Source organism: Pleurodeles waltl, chromosome 12, assembly GCF_031143425.1.
Source record: "Pleurodeles waltl isolate 20211129_DDA chromosome 12, aPleWal1.hap1.20221129, whole genome shotgun sequence".
NCBI classification, from domain to species: domain Eukaryota; kingdom Metazoa; phylum Chordata; class Amphibia; order Caudata; family Salamandridae; genus Pleurodeles; species Pleurodeles waltl.
In genome coordinates, this window is record NC_090451.1 from 72,579,900 (window position 1) to 72,607,086 (window position 27,187).

General features: G+C 44.2%; 1 protein-coding gene across 8 annotated transcripts in view; it reads right to left on the minus strand.

Moving 5' to 3' along the window:
- Positions 1-26,868, minus strand: part of TCF3 (transcription factor 3) — an 861,587-nt gene extending 834,719 nt beyond the window's left edge. For 3 of the 8 annotated variants that reach the window (XM_069216223.1, XM_069216216.1, XM_069216220.1), the window contains exons 1-2: positions 26,257-26,618; positions 24,351-24,439 (exon numbers count right to left, since the gene is read on the minus strand). In XM_069216223.1, coding sequence (XP_069072324.1) covers positions 24,351-24,422 — 72 coding nt within the window. In that variant the 5' untranslated portion in view covers positions 24,423-24,439; positions 26,257-26,618. Of the gene's footprint in view, positions 1-24,350; positions 24,440-25,288; positions 25,311-26,256; positions 26,665-26,706 lie in introns of those variants that run through there. The other 5 variants (XM_069216217.1, XM_069216218.1, XM_069216224.1 and 2 more) reach the window with 5 other exon arrangements.
- Between the last annotated feature and the right edge of the window lie 319 nt (positions 26,869-27,187).

Here is a 27,187-nt window from a genome sequence, read left to right on the forward strand (position 1 = left end):
CACACTTCACACCCCGAGGTAATCAATCTCCTTTTTCCAAAGCCACTGGTCTTCTGCTGCCCTGACAATTCCTTTTACCGTTTTTTCTTCCGACTATTTTTTTCTTCCTATTTTATGTTATTTTATTTTACTTTTTAGAGGGCACAGCAGCATTTTTTTTTCTGGCACCTCCTTTTATGTGGTGCACTTTCTTGCTTCCCCAGCTGCCAACTCCAAATCTTACCAACTCATTAGTTGATTCCGCCTTCCTAGAGCGTCAAATTAAAGGGGAAAAAAATAAAATTCCGGACATGGCACGATGCGTGCGCGTTTATCCGGTACGGTGCCTTGGACGAGGTGATCTCGACCAAGGCACCGGTTCCCAGGTGCCTTGGACGAGATCACCTCGTCCTGCACCTGGGAACTGGGGGGGGGGGGGAGGCACACCCCCCGGTCGAGGATGGAAGGGGAAGACCCCCCCTCGGCAATCCAATGACATCGGCGTCATCAAATATTGCCGAGGGACGCGCTGGAAGCCATTTGCTTCCAGCGCGTTGAGAAGAAAGGAGACAAAAGGTAAGACCTTTCTTTTTTGCGGGTTGGGCGGGGAGGGGGGAGGGGGAAACAGACACAGGGGGAAAGGAAAGGGTTTTTCCTTTTCCCCTGTGCCTGTTTTCAGTGGATTCCTGCATGGAGCAGGAATCCCCACTAGGCACCAGGGAGTTCTTTTAGCAGTTTAGATTCTTGGGCAAGGGTCGCTCCCATGGGGGGAAAATGTCTTCCGAATTCCCCCCCCCCCCCCTCCCCCCGGGGGGCAGTTCAGCCGATTTTTCACTTGGGCAAGGTTCACCCCCATGGGGGGCTACTTTTTTCTGAATTCCCCCCCCCCCCCCGGGGGCAGATCGGACGATTTTTGGGCCGATCTGCCCCCAGAGGGGCCCAAAATCCACTAGACACCAGGGAAATCATTTTTGGCATAAATTTTACGGAGCAACCCCTTGGGCAATGGTCACTCCCATTGGGGTCTAATTTATTCCATACACCAGGGAATTTATTTTTGGCATGTATTTTGGGGAGCAACCCCTTGGGCAAGGGTCGCTCCCATTGGGGGCTAATTTATTTTCCTATTTCGGCACCCCCTAGGGGCCAACCGGCCGATCTTTCGGCCGATCTGCCCCCAGGGGGGGCCGAAAACCACTCGACACCAGGGAAATTATTTTTGTTTTAGGGCAGCAACCCCTTAGGCAAGGCTCGCTGCTCCGGGGGCAATAATATTTTTATATGTTTCGCCCCCCGGGGCTAGATAGGCAATGTTTTTGGCCGATCTGGCTCCTGGCCGGGGGGGGGGGGGGTGCGAAACCCACTAGGCGCCAGGGATTGTGAGAGGTGTGTGTGTGTTTGGGGGCAAAGGGGGGGAAATTTCATATTGCCCATCTCTGCCCCCCTTGGGGGCAGATGGGCCTATTTTTGTAGGCCTATCTCCCCCCAAGGAGGGCAGAAACCACCAATACGTCAGGTTTTTTTTTTGGGGGGGGGGGGTTCCACTTTATTTGTTTAGGGCTGGGGGTGCCCCCCGTTTGCCCCCTTTGGCAAGGGTCGCCCCCTAAAGGAGACACAGAGCTGTTGGCCATTTCTGCCCTCCTTGGGGGCAGATCGGCCAATTTGTTTACGCCCATCTGCTCCCAAGGGGGGCAGAATCCACTTAGGCACCAGGGATCCTGTGTGTGTTTTGTGTGGGGGGGCGGCACCTTTGGCAAGGGTCGCCCCCCAAAGAGGGCACGTTAGTGATGGCCATTTCTGCCCATCTTGGAGGCAGATCAGCCTTTTTTTTGGCCCATCTGCCTCCTAGTGGGGCAGAAGCCACTTAGGCACCAGGGACAATTTCTAAGTTCTTGGTGGCGGGGTGTTTGTCAACTGGCGAAGTATTTGTATTTGTGATTATAACAGTTTATTTCTTCTTTTTGTTCTTGTTCAAAGCTTTTGCTTCCTTTGCTGTGGATCCTTGCGGTTTTGGCAGTAGTTGTCCTGCGGTTTGCATAGTTGCATGTTTTAGGTAAGTGAAAGTAATTTACTCCAAAGGAGTATTGTTGACATGCATGAATGACATGATTGTAGGTGGTGTACTAAATGCAGTATTGTGTATTAAATTGTCCTTAGATTTCAGCACAATGATATTTGTGTTGTCATATGTCTAATTTGCTTTTTTCTTTTTAGTGGGATATCATTGGTGATTGCTGTGTCTGTGCAGAGTAGTTGCTGGTGAGTAGCTTGTTCAGGCAATTGAGTGGTATACTTTTTTACTACATAACTCTTTGTGATAAAGCTACACTTTGTTTATTACTTATTTTAGTGCTAGTTGTTGTTGGCAATCCATTTGTTGTTAGTGAGGATCATGGCTAGCCGCAGAGTGACCGCTCAGCAGGTTGTTGGCATGCTCTTTGAGTCGTCTTCTGACCACGATTACGAGACTGACTCTGCATCTGAGGCAGAGGAGGAAGTGAGAGATTCTGGCAGTGCGTTTCCTGTCCGAGAGTATTCTTCTGATGAGGAGGCTACTCTCAGTGCAGATGAAGGGCCTGTTTTAGAGGAGGACATTGATGTGTCAAGAGTGCAGCAGCCTAGGGCTGAAGGGTTTCCCATTAGAAGACCTGACACCTGGATTGCCCCAAACATGGAGCAGCCACAGTTACCTGCATTTACTGGTCTCCCAGGGTTTAGAGTCAATACGGAAACTTTTTGCCTGTCCATTTCTTTCACTTGTTTATGGACGATGTATTTTTGGAAGAGATTGTGGAGCAGACTAATTTGTATGCAGAGCAATATTTGAGGGACAACGCTGCCAGATTTAGGCCTCAGTCTAGAGCTACTCAGTGGGTTGCCACATATTTGGAAGTGATGAAAAAGTTTTTAGGTTTGACTTTTTTGATGGGGTTGATCAGGAAGCCGTCACAGGCTTCTTATTGGTCTACTAGTCCCTTGATGGCAACGGCTAGATTTCCTGCAACTATGACACGTAATCGCTATTTGCTTATTCTTCGTATGCTGCATTTTGTAGACAATGCTTTAGCCTTGCCACTAGATCACCCTGATAGTGACTGCCTTTTAAAGATTAGGTCTGTCCTTGATCATTTTGTAGATTGTTTTTCAGAGGTCTATGTTCCAGGCAAAGAGATAAGTGTGGAAGAGTCTTTGGTCCTTTTCAAGGGGAGTTTAGTTTTTAAGCAGTACATTCCTAGTAAGAGGGCACGGTATGGGATTAAATTGTATATGCTGTCAGAAAGCAGTACAGGATATCTGTATAATTTCCGAGTCTACACTGGTAGGGATTCCAGTATTGACCCTCTTGGTTGTCCGGCCACTTTTGGAGTTAGCGAAAGAATTGTGTGGGAACTTGGTAGACGACTGTTTAACAAAGGTCACCATTTGTAAGTAGATAATCTCTACACTGGAGTGCAGTTGTTCAAGGAGTTGTTTAGAGTGGACACTGTGGCTTGTGGCACAATCCGTTCTAACCGGAAAGGCTATCCAAGGGACCTGGTCTGTAAAAAACTTGAGAGGGGACAGAGCAGTGCCTTGCGGAATAATGAGCTGCTAGCTCTGAAATTTTCAGACAGGAGGGATGTGTACATGCTATCTACCATCCATGATGAGAGTACTTCCCCTGTGACTGTTTGGGGTCAGGTTGCGGAAGTGCGCAAACCTGCGTGCATTTTGGACTACAATAGGCACATGGGTGGTGTTGGTAGAGTAGATCAGAGGTTGGAACCTTACACTGCTCTTTGTAAGTCTTACGTGTGGTATAAAAAGTTGGCCCTATATTTATTTCATTTGGCAACTTTTAATGCTTTTATTGTGTTCAAGGATTGTTCACCTGAGTAAAGGATGACATTTGTTAAATTTCAGGAGTCAGTGATAGAGAGCCTTATTGTGGTGGAACGGGCAACAGTTCCTAGAGTAGAAGTGGTGGAGGATGTGGTTAGATGGAAAGATCGCCACTTTTCAGATCACATTCCTCCCACTCCCAAAAATGACCTGCCCACAAAGAAATGTAGAGTATGTGCCCGGAGATCAATCCGGAGGGAGAGCCGGATGTACTGCCCCGAATGCCCTTCAAAGCCTGGGCTGTGTGGGCCCGGCTGTTTTAGAAGTTACCACACAAGGAAAACTTTTTGGGAAATACTGTGAGCGTAAACTGCCTGTTTTATATTTTCATATGCTCAGTTTCACGGTTGGCATTACCGTCATGTATTTAGTTAGAGCTTTTGTGTTTGTAGCTTTGTACTTATTTTATAATTAGTTAGTGGTTTCTTTGTTGTTTATAAACAAACAAACAAACAAAAAGTGATGGTGGTGTGCGTGGGGTGGCGCTTGGCTGGCGGTGTGCTTGGGGTGGCGCTTGGCTAGCGGTGCTAGCCAAACGTCAGTCCACACACTCATCAGCTGGTGTGATTGCTGTATCAGGCATGTGGGCGTATGAAAGTGATGGGCCCTTGACTGGCGCTGTCTGTCAATGCAAGTGTTGTAATGTGCTGGGACCGTGGCTGGCGGCGTGAATGGTCTTGTGCATGTCATGTATGAAAGGTGTGTGAATGGACTGTAAAGAGGTTGGTACCTTGCCGTGGCTTTACAGCTCACGAGCTGCGAGTCATTGGTTCAGTTTTTTGGCCTTTCAGTTATTACCAGTGCATTTCACTTTTGTGAAATCTCTTGTTAATTAAATTTGATCTACTGAACCATCACTCACCCTCGTGCCCAATCCAACCAGTATGTGTGGTACAAATGACAAAATCTGCTCCACTGTAATCAGGCGTCGCAGCACACTTGTGACACGCTAGGTGTCTCAGGTGGGACCCCGATGATGAAGCATGCCACCAACTTGGTTGGTGGGTGGGTGAGGGGTCTTTTTCACATAACCTAAGTGCGTTTCTTTTCACAATTTTAGTGTTTGGCACATCACAGACGTATGTGGACACATCAAAATTATATATTACAAAACTACCTGTGTTTGGGGGGGGGGGGGGGGGCACCTATGTTTTTGGTCCTGGGTGCGGCCTTCATCTAGGGAAACCTACCAAACCCAGACATTTTTGAAAACTAGACACCCCAAGGAGTCCAGGGAGGTGTGGCTTGCGTGGATCCCCCAACATTTTCTTACCCAGACTCCTCTGCAAACCTCAAAATTGCTTAAAAAAAAAAAGCATCTTTTCCTGACTTTCGTTTGTACGATCACCGCTCCAGCACAAAATTCCTACTCCCCAGCGTTCCCCTCAGTCTCCCAAGTAAAATGACACCTCACTTGTGTGGGTCCCCAAAGCAGAGTCAGCCTAAAGATGTATAAAAGAAGAATATGTGCTTATCAACTCGCTGTGCTATCCCCATAATCTCTAAAAGTTTGTGGCCTTTTTCTGTTGCAGGCACCTGGCCCACCCACACAAGTAAGGTATCATTTTTAATCGGGAGACTTGGGGGAACGTTGGGTGGAAGGAAATTTGTGGCTCCTCTCAGATTCCAGAACTTTCTGTCACCGAAATGTGAGGAAAATGTGTTTTTTTAGCCAAATTGAGGTTTTCAAAGGATTCTGGGTAACAGAACCTGGTCAGAGCCCCACAAGTCACCCCATCTCAGATTCCCCTAGGTCTCTAGTTTTAAAAAATGCATGTTTGGTAGGTTTCCCTAGGTGCCGGCTGAGCCAGAGGCCAAAATCTACAGGTAGGCACTTTGCAAAAAACACCTCTATTTTCTGTCAAAAAATGGGATGTGTCCACGTTGTGTTTTGGGGCATTTCCTGTCGCGGGCGCTAGGCTTACCCACACAAGTGAGGTATCATTTTTATCGGGAGACTTGGGGGGAACACAGATTAGCAAAACAAGTGTTATTGCCTCTTGTCTTTCTCTACATTTTTTCCTCCCTAATATAAGAGTGTGTGTAAAAAAGACGTCTATTTGAGAAATGCTCTGTAATTCACATGCTAATATGGGCACCCCGGAATTCAGAGATGTGCAAATAACCACTGCTCCTCAACACCTTATCTTGTGCCCATTTTGGAAATACAAAGGTTTTCTTGATAGCTATTTTTCACTCTTTATATTTCAGCAAATTAATTGCTGTATACCCGGTATAGAATGAAAACCCACTGCAGGGTGCAGCTCATTTATTGGCTCTGGGTACCTAGGGTTCTTGATAAACCTACAAGCCCTATATATCCCGCAACCTGAAAGGACCAGCAGACGCAACGGTATATTGCTTTCAAAAATCTGACATTGCAGGAAAAAGTTAGAGTAAAACGTGGAGAAAAATTGCTGTTTTTTTTTTTCACCTCAGTTTCAATATTTTTTTTTTCAGTTGTTATTTTCTGTAGGAAACCCTTGTAGGATCTACACAAATTACCCATTCCTGAATTCAGAATTTTGTCTACTTTTCTGAAATGTTTAGGTTTCCGGGATCCAGCCTTGGTTTCACGCCCAAGATAAGATAAGGTGATGAGAAGCAGTGGTTATTTGCACATCTCTGAATTCCAGGGTGCCCATACTAGCATGTGAATTACAGGGCATTTCACAAATCGACGTCTTTTTTTACACACACTCTTACATTTGGAAGGAAAAAATTTAGAGAAAGACAAGGGGCAATAACACTTGTGCTGCTATTCTGTTTTCCAAGTCTCCCGGTAAAAATGGTACCTCACTTGCATGGGTAGGCCCAATGCCCGCGACAGGTAATGCAACATGGACACATCACATTTTTACATTGAAATCTGACATGTTTTTTGCAAAGTGCTTAGTTGTAGGTTTTGGGGTGCCTGTGAAGCACACCACCCTGGAATCAACCAGATGGTCAGTTTTCAGATGTGTCTAGATCTTGTGGATTTTTCTACATGGCAGTATCCCCAAGTCAAAAAAGTGCAGCCCTCACCATTCCTAGTGGGATGATTTTGAGAGTTAGCCAAGCTCTCATGGCTCAAATGTAAACCCAAGATAATTAAATGTCCTCTTGCTTGCCGTGGGCTTATATGTTTTAGTATGTGGGGGGAGAGCTGAAAGACTTACCCCCTTCAGTTGGGGTGGGAGCATAACCAGGCCCATACTGGTTGGTAGCCACCACCCCACATTTGTTTTTTGTTTTTTAATTCCATGGCATCTAGTAGACTTTATTTGGGGGTGGGAGTATGGACATACCCCGACCCTCTTATTTATAAAAAAAAAATAAAAAATAAAAAAAAAAATCTTCCCTCGTCTCTGGTGGGCTTTCTGCCCCCCTTGGGGGAAGATGGGCCTTCCAAAAATAGGCCATCTGCCCCCAAGGGGGGCAGATATGGCCAACCGTAATGTGCCCCCATGGGGGAGCGACCCTTGCCCAATGGGCTGCCCTCACAAACAACACACACACACATACACACACACACACCAATCCCTGGTGTCTAGTGGTTTCTGGTCCCCTTGGGGGCAGATTGGCTTAACAAAAATAGGCTGATCTGCCCCCAAACGGCAGAAATGGCCTAAAAATAATTTGGTCCCCTGGGGAGCGACCCTTGCCTAAGGGGTCGCTCCCCACATATAAAAATAAATAAATAAATCTATCCCTGGTGTCTAGTAGGCATTTCTGCTGCCCGATCGAAGGGGAAGCGATTCCACGCCCAGCCCTGACCTAGGGGTGAGAGGTGTTGGCCCTCGGGGTGGGGGGGCGCTAGCGTTTACCCCAGAGGGCCAGCAAACTGACATAATGGTTACGTCCATGGTGCCTGAGAGACGCAGCCATGGAAGTAACCATTACGTCCATGGCCCTCAAGGGGTTAAAGCGGTGGGAAACAAAACAAATTTATTTAAGTTTTGTATTTGGAGTCCAGGGAGGTCATATGTTCAATGTGTTTCTACTGTTTCTGCCCAATACATTGGGTTTTCCAACTGGTTTAACAGGAACAAATTATTGGCAATGTGATAGTTTGTCTCGCTTTAGTCTAACATTAAGTTTCGGCATGAAAACCGCCTGCTTTTCTTTGTAAGAATGCCTTAACCACACAGAGCCCTTAACATATCCAGAAACTCAAATTTCGGTACTCAGTGACACTGGAGGATCAAGGTCAGAGGAAGCGAAGTCCCAAAAACTCTAGGGAAAGATCAAATGTTTTGTTTTCTTTCATACATATGCCACCCCGATTAGAACATAACCAAAGAAATTCCAACAAGCAGAGAAGTCTTGAAATAAATGTGGCTGGGTTCCTCAGATAATGAGGTGCAAGATGTCACACGTAATCAGCTATCGCTCCCTACAACAGATTTTGCAACAGTTGACTGACTGCAGCATAACTGAATTAACACATCTCATGAGACTTGTAGCTCTGAGCAGCAAAATGCTTCTAGCTGAAAAAAAATACATTTATGAAACAGTCTGCCAGTCAAAGTATTTACCAGATTTGAGCAAACCTTTTTGTAACAATCTTTCTTGAAACACGGTTGGTATCACAAACACAAAGTTATGACGACTCGACCGTTCTCTTGCAGCAAAGAAAACAAGCATTTGCAATGCAACGGGTCTCGCGTTTGCTCATGTTAGAGCTGATAGCGTTGTAAACTCCTAACCCGACTTTTCACCTATCGGGCAAAAGTGCATTTATATAGGTAACCCAAAAAAGTGCAATCAACTATGTAAAGCGCTCGACTTCTGCCAAGCAAGATCGCGCTCGTAAATTAGAGAAAAAGAAGTCCACGAGCCCGATGGAAAACAGCGAGCCTCGCATGTTTTCTGTACTTGGTCGCTGCGCTCGAGGAGGGCTAGCCACCGGAAAAGGCATGACTTATGCATGCCTTCGACTAATGAAAGCAAGCAGATTTTATTAGGCAAGCCCACGAACCAATAAAAAACACTGACGTGAAGTTGACAGGGCTCCGAGCCCTTTTCTGAACACTAAAGAGTCTCGCTGCTATACGCATGCGCGAGCGCATGCAACGCAGGCTCAACCCTAAAAATGCTTTAAAAACAGGTCATAACTTATTTATCACTTGTGACTGGTGGTATTCAGATCATCGATTGTGAGCCCCATAAGGCCTTATTTTGTGGGCTCAATCACCAACTGCTATATTTAAGTACCCCATACACTGAAGCAGAAGTTAGGTGAAAACAGTACAAATCCTCCGAAAAAGGGCAGGAGGTATTAGAACGAGTATCGGATAAGACGACAAGAGAACCAAGGCCAAGAGGTATTCCCCAACAACATTCCTCTCATAGCAAGTTTTCATGTATCCAAAACTTTAACCACGGTCTACATAAAGCAAAGCCCAGAAGGAAGTGGACATGGAGGAGGAGCATACACAGGGGGCAAAGTGTAGAATCACCACAATGCATGTCTTGCAATAACTAACAATCCTGTGTAGGGTTCCTCCAAGGTCTCAATGCTCTAGGAGAAGCAGTCTCCATGTGACATAAGAATTCGACACCACAGCATCTCCTTCCTTGGTGGAGCAGTGAGCCTCATCCAAGTCTCCACCAAACCATGTAATCTCAAAAAAGAGAGGGTGCGTGTTTGTGTAGCTGCTGATTCCACCTGCTTGTGCCAGAAACTCCCTCATAGTGTCATATAAAGACTGGAGTTTACCCACAAGAACACACATGGTGGTTAATGTATATATATATCCATCCATCCATCTCCACACACCAAAAAAATAACCTACTGCAGTAGTCGGTAGGTATAGTTAGGACCTAGTTTCCATACGAAGAGAGTTGTTTTGCCAGTAATTTTGGTAACGTCTGATGGATCTTGGTGAAATTTTCAAAACTAGTAAGACAGTCAATTCGGCTGCTGTCTTGAAAGATTTAGGGTGATTGGTCAAGCAAGGGCTAAGAAAAAGGGGGAGGGCAATCCCAAATCTTGTTTTCCCCCAGCAAATTCCCACAGGGATTTTAGACACTACAGGCTGAACAACGGAACAAAATTACACCAAATCTGGCAGAAAGCTAGATATTGGTCCATAAAATTTCTCTGAGTAATTTATAAGTCCGTTCAGCAGTTTTTAGATAATTAAAAAACAAATAAAATTATTTATGTAAATCTAGGGATGCAGAGTCTCTCCCCTAAATGTGGGGAGCCAGCTGGGGCCGAAGGGGCCTTGGGCCCCCCCACCCCCGCAGCCCCCAACGAGGATATGGTGGGTGCCTTCGGTAAGCACCCACCCTTTGTTAGCCGGGCCCTGGGGGATGGGGTCTCTGGGGCAGAAATCTGCCTGGGGAGGGGTGGCTCATGGCCCACCCCTCTTCAATTAAAAAGTCTGACCACCAGGGGATGGGGTCTTTGGGGCTGAACTGGGGCCGGGGAGCGATTTTTGTACCTCCCTAACCCCTTCAAATATAGAGGTGGTCCCTAGGGGATGGAATCCTCTGGGCCAAAAACTGCCCAGCATGGGGACCACATGCTGCTCTCCCCTAAAACAAATGCCTAAGGCCTGGAGGGGGGGGTGGGGGGGGGGGGGGAGGGTTGGGGGGGGGACGCAAAGGGTCCTAACTAACTCACGCCACCACCATGCACTGCTAATTTACCCCACATACTACATCTTTTATGAAATGACTGATAATATCACTGCAACATTTGCTGTACATTTAATGAGAAAACTGTGCATAGTCGGGCACGAGCTATAGGTACTTGACCTAACTATAACTGCTGAATTGCTATGATTTTGTGTGTGTAAAATCTGAACCTAACTATAACGTTCCTGTAACCTTTGGTGTATAAAATATATAATAAAAAAAATAAAAAAAATTAAAAAAAATCACAATTTCTTTTTCCGAAATTGCTTAATAGTACTTATTTGCTGTTTGGTTACCATAAGTTTCACACACTTCTCTTTTTGTAAGCCCAGATCATGTTATTGCACTACATTTTTGTCACATTTTTACTCCGGTGAATTGGAGTATGTTTTTCCAGTAATTTATCATTACTGCATCTCCTTATACAGCGGTAAACACTGACAAAGTATATTTTGTAGTAGAGTCCATCTCTAAGCAACAGCATACTTATGTAGAAGGAGGAAGCAAACTTAAACCAACTCACTGTGCGTATTGAGTACATAGTCCATTCTAGAGAACAGCCTTGCACATTGTACAAGATCCCTGGACACAGGTTCTCAATTTTCTACTTGGATATCATATCTGTGTCACTAGGCACATATAGATAAATAAATGGTTCTTTTAATTCATTTTCAGTCTTGGTGTGACAGCACAACTGGCTGCATGGACCACTGTTACCAGTTCTATGAAATGTACACAGTGGGTTCTGTCTCCACCCAGAAGCATTCCTGTTTAATCTGATTTGCTGGCACTTACTATACAGAGCTTGCTTACATTGAAATGCATGAGGGACTGTGTTAAGTCTCAGAAATAAGCATGAATCGTCACATATTAAATTGTTCATCTCAGAGATACATTATATGCAGAAATCAACAGTTTTCAGTTTTGCATTTTGACTGCTCCAGACCGCTTAGGTTCGGGTTTTGATTACACACCCTTCACAAAGACACAATGGCTTTTGTGTGGGTAGGGGTGTCATGCTCTTTACCTCGACCAGCCTCTCAAGTGCTTGCACTGAACTGTGCGAGGGACGACTTAACTACCTCAGTCCATTCTTGCAGATTGCCTCCCGTAATACTGTCCTTGTCAGCATATTAAACCAGAACCTTCTGCCGCTTCTGGTCTTTAGAGGTGCCTTCTGTGCAGGAAAAATAAGTCTTCTTTAAAATAGGCATTACGGAACAATCTTTTATTTGATTATTTCTACTGGGAACTACAGTGACATCATTCACTGCCTGGTTCCCTTTAATATTTGGTCACGATCAGATGCAAGCCAGACCTACTGGCTTTGGCAATCCTTAATGAAATGGTCTACAGAAGAATCATATTACGGGCACGTTTGCAGAACATTTATCCTGAACTCTTTCAAATAAGTCCATGAGTAAGAATTTCGGCAACTACATTGACAATGTGATAAAAGCGTTTCTTAATTAAAACTCTGGCCACGTCGGCTAACGAACTTTTTCGCCTCATAGTGCAAAGCTCTACTGTATACAGAAAATTGTAGCACAGAAGAACTTTAGGATTTACCAGTTACCGGGAAATATTGCAAAAAGACGGACACGTGTCGAACAGAAGTTTCTATCAAACAAGGTGTTAAAGGAAGACATTATTTAATGCCATAAGGTGCAGGACAGTCTGTCCTAGGTCTGTGCATTATTAAAAAGAAGCTAATGATACTGATGAAACGCAGGTATAATACCAGATGCGTGACAGACACGTTATTTTCACAAAATTACTTTAGTTACAAAGCTGGCTGAGTGAGGGGTCTGCTGAAAACTTCCTCACAGCAGGAAGCTAGGAAACGTTTTCATATGCACGAAAACGCACCTCAAACAACAAATAAAGAAAACGAGCATAGTGTCAAACAAAAATTCTTTCAATAAATGGGGAGTGGAAAAACTCCCGACAAAGCACAGAACATGGCGATGGCACATTAAGTGACATGGAGCAGCAATGCTAAAGCAACCATTTTACATCCTCTTAAGTTGCCACCTAGTTTGAAAATGAGCACTTGCAGCAATTCTGTAGAAGCTCCGCGACATTTCACTTAAGGTTGACTTATTAAATCGCAAAATCCACAATGTATGATACCTTTAGTCGGCTAGCATGGCGAAACCAATCCAAAGTAACACTAAACCCGTTTACTCAACTCTTCTCATCAACAAACAAGACATCAACTAAAGTTTTTCAAGAGAGTCCACTATAAGGATGCTATTGCACAACACAATGAGGCACTTTTTAAGTATTTTTATCTTGACTTATTTTTTCTAAACTGCATTTTCGCAAAGCATCTTGCCACTATTTTGATGCATCATCAATTCTAATTCAGACTGCGCGTGAACAGAAACCCGTGAATGATTCTACTAAAATCATCCAACAAAACGGGGGACAGAAAAACGTAATTGATTACAAAGACCCGTCTGTAATGACTTGCGGGTGTTCAGTAAATTAGGCCGAGCTTTCACATAAAAGGGCAGACGGTTCCACATTTTGCTGCAGCAACTGATAAAGCTCGGTGTCAATAGGTTCTAGTACAGCCAATAAAGCGCCATTCAGATTTGTCAGCCATGTACCTGGGGGTCCTGGACACAGTTTTATGCAAGATTGTCAACATTTTAACCTGCACTCTACAAAGAGTCGGGAGCCAAGGAAGGTACGTGAGGAATAAAGATATATGATATTGCTTTAACGGCGTTGTGAGGTGGCACAGAGCTGCATTTTTTGTAAGCCAGCCTAGATTCAATCTAGGGATTCATGACTGGAACAATTACCTGCCCCACGACTAACGGAAGTTTTTTTTTTTTTTTAACGTATGTGAGGGGAGCAGATATTAGCAAATTTGACCACCTTTATGCTAAATTAGAGTCCATTTAAAACCAACGCTGCGGACTGTATTTGACAGAATAGGGAGATGACCCATGACTGGAATTTCTGGAAGTTGGTAAACATTCAAGAATGAGTGACGGCTATACAGTCACACCTGGACAGTCTGGGTGGTTTAAGGTCACAGCGTAGGTTTAAAAAAAAAAAAAAAAGGGAAGAAGGGCTGACAGCCTGGAGTAATTTTGTCAGAAACAGAATAAGGGTGACGAGAAATGGCCACTGTGGAACACTACAGCTTGGTTTAATGGTTTCTGCCAGGCACAGAGGAAGGGTGATTGATTGCTTGCCCACTTTCCTACAATAATGATTCTAACCACCTCAATACAGTTCCTATAAAGTCTGCCTGTTCAGGACGGAATTAACGACATTGTCAAGGCTGAAGACGGCAAAAGTAGTTAATATTTAAAACAGTACCCAAACAATTAACTAATTTTCATACACCAACCAGCATGGAACGTACAAACACTTCCAGGAAAGGGATGTGCTCCTTTTGAAGAAGGTGTGACTATAAAGGACATCGCCCCTCTCATGGATCTAGATTATATAGACTACCAAATCAAGGGTGCTTAGTACAGATGCGGTCCTACGTAAAGTCTGACCCCTTGTGGGAGATTCCCTGCACAGTGTCTTGTAGGTGGATAGGGAGCCGCGGCACTGATGAATGCCCGAGACCCTGATTGACTTATAAGAATGGGCAGAAACATGTTGGCGTGAACAGGTGACACAAACCATTACTATCGTGGTTTCACCGTATGGTTTTAACAATACCTATGTACGCCATTGTTAAAGAAAATACCCGGGGTAAACAAGGTATTTTTATTAGTCTGGATCCCGGCCTTTTTATCCAGTTCAGTTTTATCAGGAACTACCCTCTGCTCAAAGGAGCAAGGCCGTTGAGTCCACCCTGGTGGTACCAACCCTACCAGGGTGTTGGTAGAAGCCAAGGATGAAGCATGACACTATGAGGTGTGTGAGGCTTCTATTCCCATAAAGAGAAATTACCTTAGTGAGGTCTTGTGAGCCCAGTAATTGACCCTGTTGTTTTTTGGTAACAGTACTTAACTGCTATGTTTAAATAAGTATAGACATATTTAATCATTGCCGACTTTATAAAATAATTGTGAAAACTGAGGGGGGGGGGGAATGATTTGTATTTTTCAACTGTGTGTTTTTTTGGGGGGTTGGTGGGGGGGGGGGGGGGGCAGCATTAAAAAGTTTGAAGACCACTGCTCTAAGGGCTAACAAAATGGTTACATGACCATGTTTCTTACAAATTATGTTTTTGTTATGGTGTCCGAATAGGGGCTGTTTTGAGCCTTACAGTCTAATGCCAAAAGTTTGGTATGTTTCTGATAAAGGTTTAAATGTTAATTGTATCTGTTTAATAATCTCTCCTTATTACAATTATGACTATGATTCAGACCAACTTAACATCCTTATTACACTATGACTGTTTGAACACTTGATATTTTTATCATGGCAGATTCAAATTAGGATGCTAAATGGCAAAAATTTTTGCTGCAGATAGAGGAAGACAGTAAATGGAAGTGCTTATGTTATACACAGGGCCACTGGAATTATATGGCACGAAAAGACAAAATTAGGAGGCAGGGTTGACCAATTAATGTGACAAGAAAAGTCCAGTTATGAATTTACAATGCCAATAGAATACTCATATGTGGTGACTGGAAAAATTATGACCCTCTGTGCGTCTGGCCTGACTATCTCGGACCACCTCCTCAATTATCCAAGGAAGTTAAAAACCTAGGAATCACCATGGATTCCAAGTCAACTATGAATGCCTAAGTGGACAAATTAGCACAAACAAGCTTCATCACCTTGAAGACTTTACGACGCATCTTCCACCACCTCGGATTTCCACACAAGGTGCAAACTACTATCTCGCTTGTACTATCCAAACTGGATTATGCCAATGGCCTCTTCCATGGATCATCTCTATCTATTATGAAAAAACTACAACGTATCCAGAATTCCGCAGCCAGGCTACTATTACATGTAAAGTCGCAAGCCCACATCTCCCCTGCCTTGAGAGCACTACACTGGTTACCCGTTGCCAGAAGATACACTTTCAAGCTGCTTTGTATCACCCACAAAGCCATACATGGAACAGGACTGCTTTTTATCAGAAACAAAATAACCAAATACATCCAACAAAGAAACCTATGCTCAAGATTGGCACCCCGCCTTAGAACACCACCATACAAGAAAAAGACTATAGGTGGTACATCCTTCTCCGTTCAAGTAGCCAAACTATGGAATTCATTACCCCCAACTATAAGAGCCACATATAACTTTCTTGTCTTCAGAAAACTACTCAAGAGTTGGTGTTTTCCTTCATAACCACCATATTCAAACAACTCTGGACTGCATATGCCTATGTTGATAAATATTTTTTTCTGATTATGTGTATAGTTCTTTAGAAAATATGTATCATTACTATGTCATAACAATAAAATACACACACACACACTTTAAACCTGTTTGACTAAGTATATTTATCCATGGTTCTAATTATGTATTATATGTGCATATGTGTGTGTGTGTATATATATATATATATATTGTTTCTGTGCCTGTCATGTTCGTGGGTCATTCCATGGCTCCTGGGTGGGTTGTTATACTAGATATCTAGAATTCCTGCTCATCTTATATCACCCTTATCTACCCATCATCATATGTCATGTCTCTATCAAACTATCCTCCATTCTGCTCTGACTCATCCCAAATCCTTTCTACTACTTTCATCTCCTAAATAACTCTGCCTAAGCTCTTCCCTCCACTTCCACATCTAACTCACCAAACCTCACTCTACTACCGTGACCGCCCGCACAACCCTACTAAATTCTCCCTCGTTTATCTCACCCTGCTACTATGCTCTCCCTAACCCTTCCACATCCTCTTCCCTCCTCCATCCCCCTTTACTCATCCTAAGCCTTTGGGTTGAGTAAATGAAGGATATACTCCTAATTAACACTTCTGGATTTCTTTTCTCCTCCACCCCTCAATTACTCCAGTCAATCTAACTAACAAACTCTTATATCCGCTGCTCAAATTAAATCATAATAATAATACTAAAACTGTACTCATTATTTCCCGATACTAATCCATCACTAATGGTGCTACTCACCAAAAAGCTCTTTGACGCCTTGTCAGGTGTAGTAAGCGCTATATATATATATATATATATATATATATACACATACACACACATACACACACACACACACACACACTCTATTACAATACAACACAATAGCTCTTGCTCAAGCAAATGAGACCTACTGCATTGCAAATGCTTGTTCTAATTAGGTCGCGAGCGCAAGCACTTTGACCTGTTGAAAGTATTGTGGGCTTTTAACTACGCCCACCTCATGCCCATCACTTTAATTCGTTTTTGGGCTTGCCTTTCAAAAATCACTTGACGTCAATGGTAAATGCTTTACATTTGTCCCACCTTGGGGCAGCTTGGTTATCGCCTTTGACACCGACCCCGTTGCAGGGATAACTGCACGATTGCCGCTAGACTTCATCTTGGGGGAACTACTTTTTTCTTTGTCTGCGCTTTGTGGCTGGCATGACGCTCCGAGCGCGAACTCGATTGGCGTTATCGTTTTAACATTATACGCACTCTGATCTGCTTAGTACACGTTCTTTGCAGCAGATATATTGCGCTACCATGGCCAATATTTTATAACTAGTATTGCAACTCAAAACTGAGGATCATTAATATCGTGAGGTGGTTCTCCCCAAGCGTGTGAAAAATCATGGGTGTTTTGTTCGACTCCCCAGACTGCAGTAAATGGACAGTGATCCAGTAAGCATACATTCTTGGAGTACAATTATATATATATATATATATATATATATATATATATATATAATATATATATATATATTTTTTTTTTAAAGGGCCTTGGTTAAACATAATATTTCAATAGGCCTACTAGCCCTTTAGTTATATGCAGGGCCACTGAAATTATGTGGCAGAAAGGACCAAAATATGCGGCAGGGTTGACCAATTAATGTGGCAAAAAAGTCCAGTTGTGTATTTACACTGCCAATAGCTCCAACTCAAGTAAATGCAAGACCTGTTGCATTAAAAATGCTTGTTATGTTGCTGGGGAAGCCATCACGTTGTTAAACTAAAATGGACTCAGAGGTGCTCCCCTATATCAAAATGAGATTTGTTGGAGTATGAAATAAGGGTGCCAGGCATGGACATTCCTTTGGCCCTAAGGATTATTTCCCCCCTTGGCACCCTGCTTTCATAACAAACGAGCTCATGTTGATAAAGCCTAAAGACCTGGTTAACAAAGACCACAAAAACGCAATGCATAATATACTTGTTAATTTTTTTTTAAAACATTCATAAAACCACACTTCATAGGGCTAATCGATTTAGTGCTCAGTTTTACATTTGCACCCCTACACGTGTAGTAGAACTAAATGAATGGACCACTGTAATATCCACTAAAAACGTCTTTGGCTGTACATTCCCCAAATTGCTCCCCAAAAATAAAAACTTTCAAACCACATTCAACAAAAAAACAAACAAAAAAAAAATATGCAAAACAACTACAGTCAACACGAAGAGCAGAAGCACTCCAAATTTAAGGGAGTAATTAACTTTCGTGAAGTTAACGCAATAAAGTTGTTTAGAGTTTATTTGTACTCCAGCTTAAAAGACTGGACCAAATGGATGATAGCCTGATATACAATAATTCAAGAACTGAATGGAGTTAAATGCAAAATTAACAATGACCTAAATATCTAACCAAAATGTTGCCCACTAAAACGTGCACTCTAAGAGCATTTTCACCAAACAAAGGAACAAAGCCACCAGACCGCATGCAGGGGTACTGCTCACGCAAAAGTTTTCGAATCCAGTCTGACTCAGGGGAAATTCAAAAGGTGAGGAATCTGCAGCTAGAAGTCTATCAGATAAAATGTTTGCAGGGACCACAGATTTGGCACTAACAAGGCAATACTAAACTGCAAATGAATTGTGTAAGGATTTCAAGTAATATAAGAACAAGATTTAACTTGAACTTATGTCTGTGTATATTAGTGTTCAAAACGAGGTAACTACATGCGTGTAACTTTTTTCTTCTTCAGAATTGTAAACTATTTCTCCAACAAACTACAAAGCAGACTGCTATTGATTTAGCACCAACGAAGGCACACACAGACCATCTAAAATGTTTTTGGTTACGGAGGAAAAGAAGTGTGGGTAATTAAATAATTGCAATACTTCTGTCTTCTTTTAACTCTAGTTTTCCCTAACTTAAATGTTCGCAAGAGGACGAGATGTTTTCCTTCTAGAAAAGGGAGTTACTAATAAATCTGAAATGTGCTTGAATGATTACAAAGCAAGCTCAACATTTCTGCAAGTGTTATCACTAAAAGAGAATACATTTACAGGCTATAATTTTTATGAAGGTTTAATTTGAATATTAAGACCACAGAAAGCTCGCAGACCTGTTTACCTTTCGTAATACAAGGTGGTTACTCCTACTAGCTTCATAGAAAACAAACTAAATAGATTAGGACTACCAAACCTAACCTTTCTCCTGGCTACTACAAAGAGTTTACAACTTCACCCTTGACCTCAAAGACTATTCCACCTTTCCAACCTCACGCCTTTATGATTTAACTTAATGCATCACCTCAGTCGAAAGCCCGATTAAGTCACAGACGATACAGTGATCGCCTTAACAATGTTGCTCATGAGCCTGTAATCGTGAGACCTCACATTCTAGAAGTGTTCTTCGGCTCAACCGCATCTGCCTTTTGATGCGACTTTTCCCTTTGGGCATACAAAAGAAGATAGCTATTCACACTCAGGGCTTGCTTGTATACATTATAAATCTTCTAAAAGAATTAATAAAACATTTCCCACTACTCGATCTATCTCCAGTCTTAGTTTAACACGGTTAGCAGTGCTATCACTACTTCTCTAAACTCTTCCAAGGAAACATCAAATGGTCCACACAACAAACGCTGTTATTTATGCAAAATATGCCTGTCTTATCCACATCTGAGTATATTTTCCACTATGTTTAATCATTGGGTATCTTACTGGAACTTTCAAAGTAAGGAATCCATGCATGTCTGAATCAGTGTGCACAAGTAGATTGCATGTGTGTGCGCAGAAAGACACGAAATGGGTGCCAACATGTTTTGGAAGGCCCAGAATGTATGTGTGACTAAGCTATGTGAGTCTTAATACACAGATTCAACTGCCATAAACACATGATACTGTATGCGGAAGCATGCTACTTACTCCACTGCTGCACTCTGTTCAAACGTAGTGTTCCAACTACATCACAAGCTATGTAGAGGTCAGATACAAGTAGGGAAAGTCACCCATTACTGGTGCCAAAGCCCGGTCTCAACTGCCGGATACAAAAAAGGAGGCCACAACTTAATTGGATTAGTTTTGTCTTAGTTAATAGTTTTTATCTAAGTAACGGAATAAGTGTATTATTTATTTATACTTTTACAGTGGCCCCAGAGGGCAATCCAAAATCCTGGAGAACACTTAAGTAGACTAACATATATTGAACAACACTAAGGCACTCCTTTACAACAACCCTCAAACTCAACAGCAACACTCGTATTCCTGTTAGACCAGAAGCGAGTTCCACAGGTGCCCTTAAGTGGACAGCATCACATTTTTAATTCTTAGAAGTAAACAGTGTTCATTAAAGCAGCCATCCGATGAATGGGAGCACAATAAGTCTCAGATCAGACCAAAGCAACATTGTGATTTTAAGAGATGGAGGACTGTGTAAAAAGAACTGTTTATCCAACATCACTGAATGCCCCCTTCAAAGTACGTTGCATCAATGGAGTTGTGTGCGTTTGCAATGCTATATCTATGTAAGCAGAAAAGCAACGCAGTTAGAAAAAAGTTGCTTAACTGCGAAAAGTTCAAAATAAGACGTTTCAATTTAGATCTTCTAGTTTCTTTGTAAATCCTGGGTCTTTGTAGTCAAGATTTCTGGCACAGGGGCATTTTCCATTCCCTGGGCTGAGTTCCGCTGTTCCCGTGGCGTTTTTTTTTTTGTTAGCCAGGGAACTTGAAACATGACTATTAACAAGATTTAAGATCCCAACAGCCAGTCAGCTAGACATATTCTAAAATCGACTCCTTAGTGTCTCTTACAGAGATAGGGTACCAAGAACAGCTCCCAGAGTACAAACAATCTCACTCAGGACAAGCAGGTCTATCTCAGGTTGGTCAGGTCAGTGCGCTGGACCGACTAAAGGTGTGGCTAGTGTGTAATGGGACGGCTTAGAGTACCAAATCCCGCACTGGTGAGTCAATCCGCCAGTACATACATGAGAGCACCACGGACTAAGCCCCCTATTTCACCAAATCCACAGGGCTTGCCTGCTTACTCCATCATTCAGTAAAAGAAAGGGTCCGGAGAAAATAATTCATAGGCTTATTTTCGTTGCTCAAAATTGAACTTTAGGATGTTGACCTTTTACATTACGACAAGAACAAAAGTAAAGCAGAGGTGTGAGAAAGAAAGAAACCTTGACAATTGGTTGGACGTTTTCAGAATAATACCATATGTCATTGTAGGAAAATTCTCACGTTGCGCCGCAGATCTGGCTGTACGAGGCTAGAATTCATGAAGCGCAAGGCGAGCACGGTTACAGTCTGACTGTGGCTACAGACAGAAAAAAAATCAGGACTACGAGGATGTCTCTCTCTGGTTATAGGCACAAAAGGGCAGAGGTTGAGGAACCACAACAGCCTTTTCGGTGGTCCTAATACGAATGACAGGACAAGTCCAAGTCATTTAACAGAGGAAGATCAAACACAGGCTGCAGATTGGCAGCATGTACTGAACAGAGGACATCAGGCTGGGTGAATGGGAACAGGGCAGTTCCCGCTCATGGTGTCTCTGAAAGGGTCAGCGGCAGGAACACAAAGCTCTCCATATGAAAGTTTCAGGGTGGTGGACAGTACCAGGGGCAATCAAAGCACCACACACTTTGTAGAACAGCTATTGTGCCAGTTCAGAGTGATTAGAAGAAAACTGATAATTTATCAAATACTAAGTAAGCGTGGACTTTGGTGCCTTCTGCTCCATCCCAAAATTCAATGGCATCCATCTAGTCCTCATAGCCAAACATGCAGGAATGCTAGTAAGGGATGTGTGACCCTTCTCGTTGGTCTGAAACCAATGAAAAGACTACTTGACTCTCCCAAACCACTGTCAACCAAGCAGACAATCCACTGAGCAAACACTGCACCAACAGATAAAGCCACAGTTAACTACCTACTGAACCTACAGTTTCCAAACCCATATGCTTCAAGTGTGCTGCCCAGAGCTGCCCCTTCCACAAAACAGTGAAATGCAAGCATGATGCTAGGAGATCGCGTAAACGCTGTGTTCCTCCAAACTTACGTTATTATCAGAGGCAAAAAAAAAAGTTAATTACATTAGTAGTGGTCTTTTACAGACTAATCCAGCATTATTCGATTTGTCACAACTGCACACCCATACTGCTCCCACTAGGCAGAATGAACACTCTTTATACATTCAAATCACTGATCACCAGCAGCGCACTTCTTTAATGCCTGGCACTTGTGCAAGCATATTTGTATAAATTAGCTCATGTTAATGACTCCTCCCAATTCCTCAACAAAAGGATCTGTGATTTAACTTTTTTAGACTTCCACACATGGCGTTGTGTGTTCCATAAAACTTGATTTTAATTCATATGTAGTAGAATTATATATATAACCAATATATGCATTCTAATGAACAGCATAATTACCTGTATGCATAATAAAAACTAAAAGGACGTAAACGCTTATGGAAATGATGAACACACTAAACTCATTTTAACTCTCACCCAAGGAACACATGCCTTATTCCCACCAAAATAAACATGTCGAGTGTCAGGGGCAGCCAGGAACCAGCGAGAGCAGTATATAATGTGAACACAACATGCCTACCAGCAATCGAGATCCATAAAGTACCAAACACTGTAACCAAGTCATCGCAGTCTAGAGGTTAGAATGAAGAATCCAGACAAAGCTTCTGGCACTCTTGCTTCATTTAGAGTCTAGAGCCTGCTTCAAGGAACCATGCATGGATTGCCTCCTCCTGAAACCATGCCTGGCATCCATAGCCTATTCTGTGCCCATTTTCCAAATATCTTTTAGATAAAAACACGAGAGCTCGGGAAAATTGATTTTTAAAGAAACCAAGTTTGATCATTTGATATATCAATTCAACCCTCCTGTCCCAGGGCACAGACCTCGATATCATGGCAAAGGAGCGCAAATTCCAATGGTTATAAAAACGGGCAGGTGTAGGCAGAAACCTTAACAATGCACTTCCTGTACTATGAAAAGGTGTAACACCGGGTAGCGTGGCAATTTAGAGCACATCACAGCCAGTGTTTTAAATGGTCAGGAACTGTTCGATACCGAGTACCTGCACTTCTCAGGAGCAAACATGCCCTCTAAATACTGAGTACCCGCACTTCTATATTTCCAATGAAAGCACTGATAACAGCACAGCGACGCTGCAAGCACATGCTGCCTATTGTACTATGTAGAAAGAACCTAGCCTTCTGCAGTTTACCGCTGCCTAATATCAGTAGCTGATATACCAGTGCATTCCCCACAGAAATCGAAGCTGGGACACAGAAGCCTTGACGGACCCAGGTTTCAAAGCCCAATTATTCGTATAATTTTCCCCAGGTTAGAAAAATACCAGCTGCATGAAGTCACATTATTTTAACCGACTGAACATTAAATATACCCATTAAGCCAGAAAAAAAAACCCATGGTAAAGAATGCAAGATGCATAAACGTGCAATTGCAAAATCACAATCTTAAAAAAAAAAAAAAAACATGAATACCGACATATTCGATAAAATGCACAGGGAACACCGGTGAGCACGACAGGCGCTCTTGGCATTAAATAACTTCCAGGGCACCATAAACATGCAGGGGATAGGCGGAAGGCAGCAAATGCTGACCTAGCATTACATTTCCAACTGAACTGGGGCAAATGAAGCTTTAGCGACCACCCGTATTCCAACGTTCACATCAGACTCGAAAATAATGTCACCGAAGAACTACCACCAAATGACAAGACTCAACTCTGAGAACGTACTGGTAAAATATATACCAGACTCACGTAGGAAAGGCCTTCCCAGGATTACCACTGCTAGACAATGTTTTTAACCAGTGGTTTACATTACAACACTCACACGAAGTAAAATGACACTAGCGTTGCTTTGTGCTAAACAAATCTAGCCAGCTGCGCCAAGAGATTTACTAAACGTGCGTGACCGCTGACATAAGGTTACAGTGTAAAAATTACGAAGTTTAAAGCTGACATCTATCTATACAGCACATTTTGAAGCGTCGTATCCACAAATGTGTAAACCGAGTCCTGGGTTTTTAACCTTCTAGCTCGCATTACCCAGAGAAGTTATTTCACATAAGACAACTATTTATAAATAGTTTTTGCTCGGGTTAAGCGTTACTAGTTACACCGCGATATAAAACTCAACTGGAAGCAAACCCAAGACCCATGTCATGCTACTTCTGTCATGGTTAAGTATTACAACGTGCAATTCGGACTGAGTTACAAGTTGTGATCAATTGCCTAATATCAGCAGTAATATTGTGAATCTACACTCTAGACCAAGGCTTCCGACTGCATTTTTCACAGTCACAACCTGCTACAGGGCACCGTGGAAAGCAGCGCCACAACACAAACCCTGAAGCCGCTAACACGCGTGAGAACAAGACACATTTGAAGGTGAGGAGGCCACATCTCCTATCCGATGATTTGGACACACACCCGAAGTGTACACACGCCGTGTCCTGCGCATCAAGAGCCGTCAGCTGGGCGATAAAACGTGCTTACCATGCTGAAGTCCAGCAAGTCGCTGAGTTCTTTGTCTGTCCCAACTGCAGCCATTCTCTGCTGCTGGTTCATGCTCGGCGCTGGCAATCCTGGAGGGGAACATGAGGAGGGGGAGAGTTAAAGGACTTAGGGAGCAGCACACAGGAAACATACAGGGGCGAGGGGCTCGATCTGACACCACCGCCCTCCCACCACACCACACTCAGGGCTATCAAGTAAACACAATGAGCCAGCACCGAGTACGTGTGCGAGGATAAACACTAGAAAAGTTGTTAATAGGGGTACTTGGGGATTAGGAGGGGGAGGCGCGGGATCAAAGGCCCCGTAGGACCTATTCCCTTTGGGGGCACGTCCACCCCCACCAGGGCCGGGGCACACAGGATGCCCATTGTTTGCAAAGTTGAACAATGTGTACGCGAAATGAGCAGGCGCCGCCAGCCAGAAAAAAAGCAACAGGAAAGCGTCCATTCTCCAATACTGGGAGAATAACAGCTCCATCCGGGACACAATGGTCGAGGTGGGGGCCGCGGCGCTCCCCGGAAAGTTACAGATTAACCACCACGTCAGAGCCTTCCCGGCCCAGCTGAGCGTGTGCAAAACACGAGCCGGCGTCTGGGGCGCAGGGGGAAGTTTGTACACCCCGGGGCAGGAGCACTAGCACCGCGGAGGGCTTCGGGGAGCTAACTGATGTGCAGACAGAGGAAGGGCGAACCGACTGTTTATGCTGAGCCACAATCACATGCCCCACATCTAACAAAAGTCAGGACCCCCCCGGTTCATGGTAGACACCCACCAAAGTGGCATCACAAGGAACTCAATGACGTGCCAATGGTCTGAGGCACTGCACTGACCCCCATGGATGTCTGGGCGCTGGAACCAATGCCACCAACACCCCCCCCCCTCCCCTCACTTTCGAAAAACAATCCAGGTTTACTCACAGCCAGTGCAGTGGGGGCTCCCTGGCTCTTTCTTTCCAATCTGAGCCCGTTCTCAGCAAAGCACCCCCACCCTCTTCCTCCAGCAGAGAAACCCCTTCCTGGGGGTTAACTTGCAGCAGATGTTTCTCTCCTCTGCACCCCGCCCCCCCTTTTCCCAAACAACCTGAGTTTCTTCCCCCTTCCTGCCAAGGCCAGAGTTACACCTTCCACAGGGACAAAGACGGATCGGACTCCTTGATCTGGGAGACACGAGAGCAGCTGGGGTCGGGGAAAATAAGATGGTACCGAAGGAGGCACCCAGTCACCGGGGCAAGTGCTGAGCAGGAGAAATAAAGAACACCGCAGGAGCTCCCAAAGCAAGAGACAGCATAAAAGTTCATAGAGTGCTAGGAAATTAACTCTCCTTCAAAGATCCTGAAAAGCACACTTAAAATCAATACTAGAAACGGAACTAGCCAAGCTACCGTCCCTTTAAACCTGGGCCGAGGCCCAGCTGCAGGACAGGCAGCCTATATACAAACATATGTGTACACATATTATTACAGTAACATGCACAGTAAACACAAATAACTAATTGGGGAGACAAAAAAAAAAAAACAATCACCCCGTCTAAGTAAACAGACACAGGGCTGGGCAAAGTGTGCACCTCAAAACCACATTATAGACATTTAAAAACGACTTCATGGCATTAGCAGACCCAAAGGAAAAAGCATGACAATTCGCCCCCTTAATGCCCCCTACTTGTATAGCTCCCCCACGCAGAGCTATAAGTCAATTAAACTCTTTAACACCCTGGTTCTAGGGGGACACTAATAGGTAAGTACCCTCACATAATGTCACTACTTAAAATGCACCCCACCAACTCCCCTGAAGGACAACCCCCCCCCCCTCCTTCTTTAAAGAAAGAAAATCTCCCCTATGGACAGTTAAATGCACCCCCCACCCCCGAAAATCTTCAGTGGTATTACCTTGTCAGAAACCAGGAGGCATCCAGGGGGTGTTGGGTAGTCCCCTCCGGTACCAAAGAGCACCAAAGTTAGGGGAGTACGGGTCCCCGAGAAGAAGGAGGGGCACCAATAATAAAGGGGCTAATATTCCGTGCGTTTCAAAAGGCTCCTTGTGGTGATCCTTCCGGGAGGGGGAGAGCGGTGGAGTTCGGTAATTTTCGGGGTCCGCAGGGGGGGGGGGGGTGATGTTTAGCGTTTGGGGGGGGCGGGGTAATTCCTGGCGGCGCTAGGGGCGAAGGAAGCGCCTCATCTTCCTCCCGCAGACCTGTTCACTGAGGAGGAGGAGAAATGACGGCCTCCACATTGTCACCTCACCTCCCACCGCGTATCCCTCCGCCAGCCAACGGCGCCGCGCGAGCTGCCAAGGGAAGCAGTGCTGCCGGCCGTGAGCCTCCACCGCCCCGTACTCACATATAACGGACCGAAGGAGCCAGCTGGGTCCTCTCAGGCGCTCCGGAGGTCCGCAAAGTCTTACACCGCATCCACGCACGGAACAATCCAGTCAAGGCTTCCTTCCTGAAGGGAACTACTTTCCAACCCTCTTCCTTGCGGAAGGAGACGCGCGTGTTCTCTGTGACGTTTAAAAACGGAGAGAGTCACCACGAGATGGAATGATAAACCCGCAGGGCATTGTCCAACGGGAGGGCGAAGTGGCACTGACGGGCAGGCGAGCGGGCCAATGGTAGTCTGTCGCCGTTCCTGCTCCTTGAAGCAGAGGAGGCTGTCCTTTAGCTCGCGGCACGAGAAGGAGGTGGGCTGAGGGGGCAGTTGTGTTTTTTCCCTTCGCTGAAGCGAGAGGCCGGGAGAAGCTGCCGTTTTTGTAGTTTGACGTGTCCTGCCCGCGCCGATATTCTGCTGTGTCTTCTCTTGGCCACTTGCTTACACAAGCAGT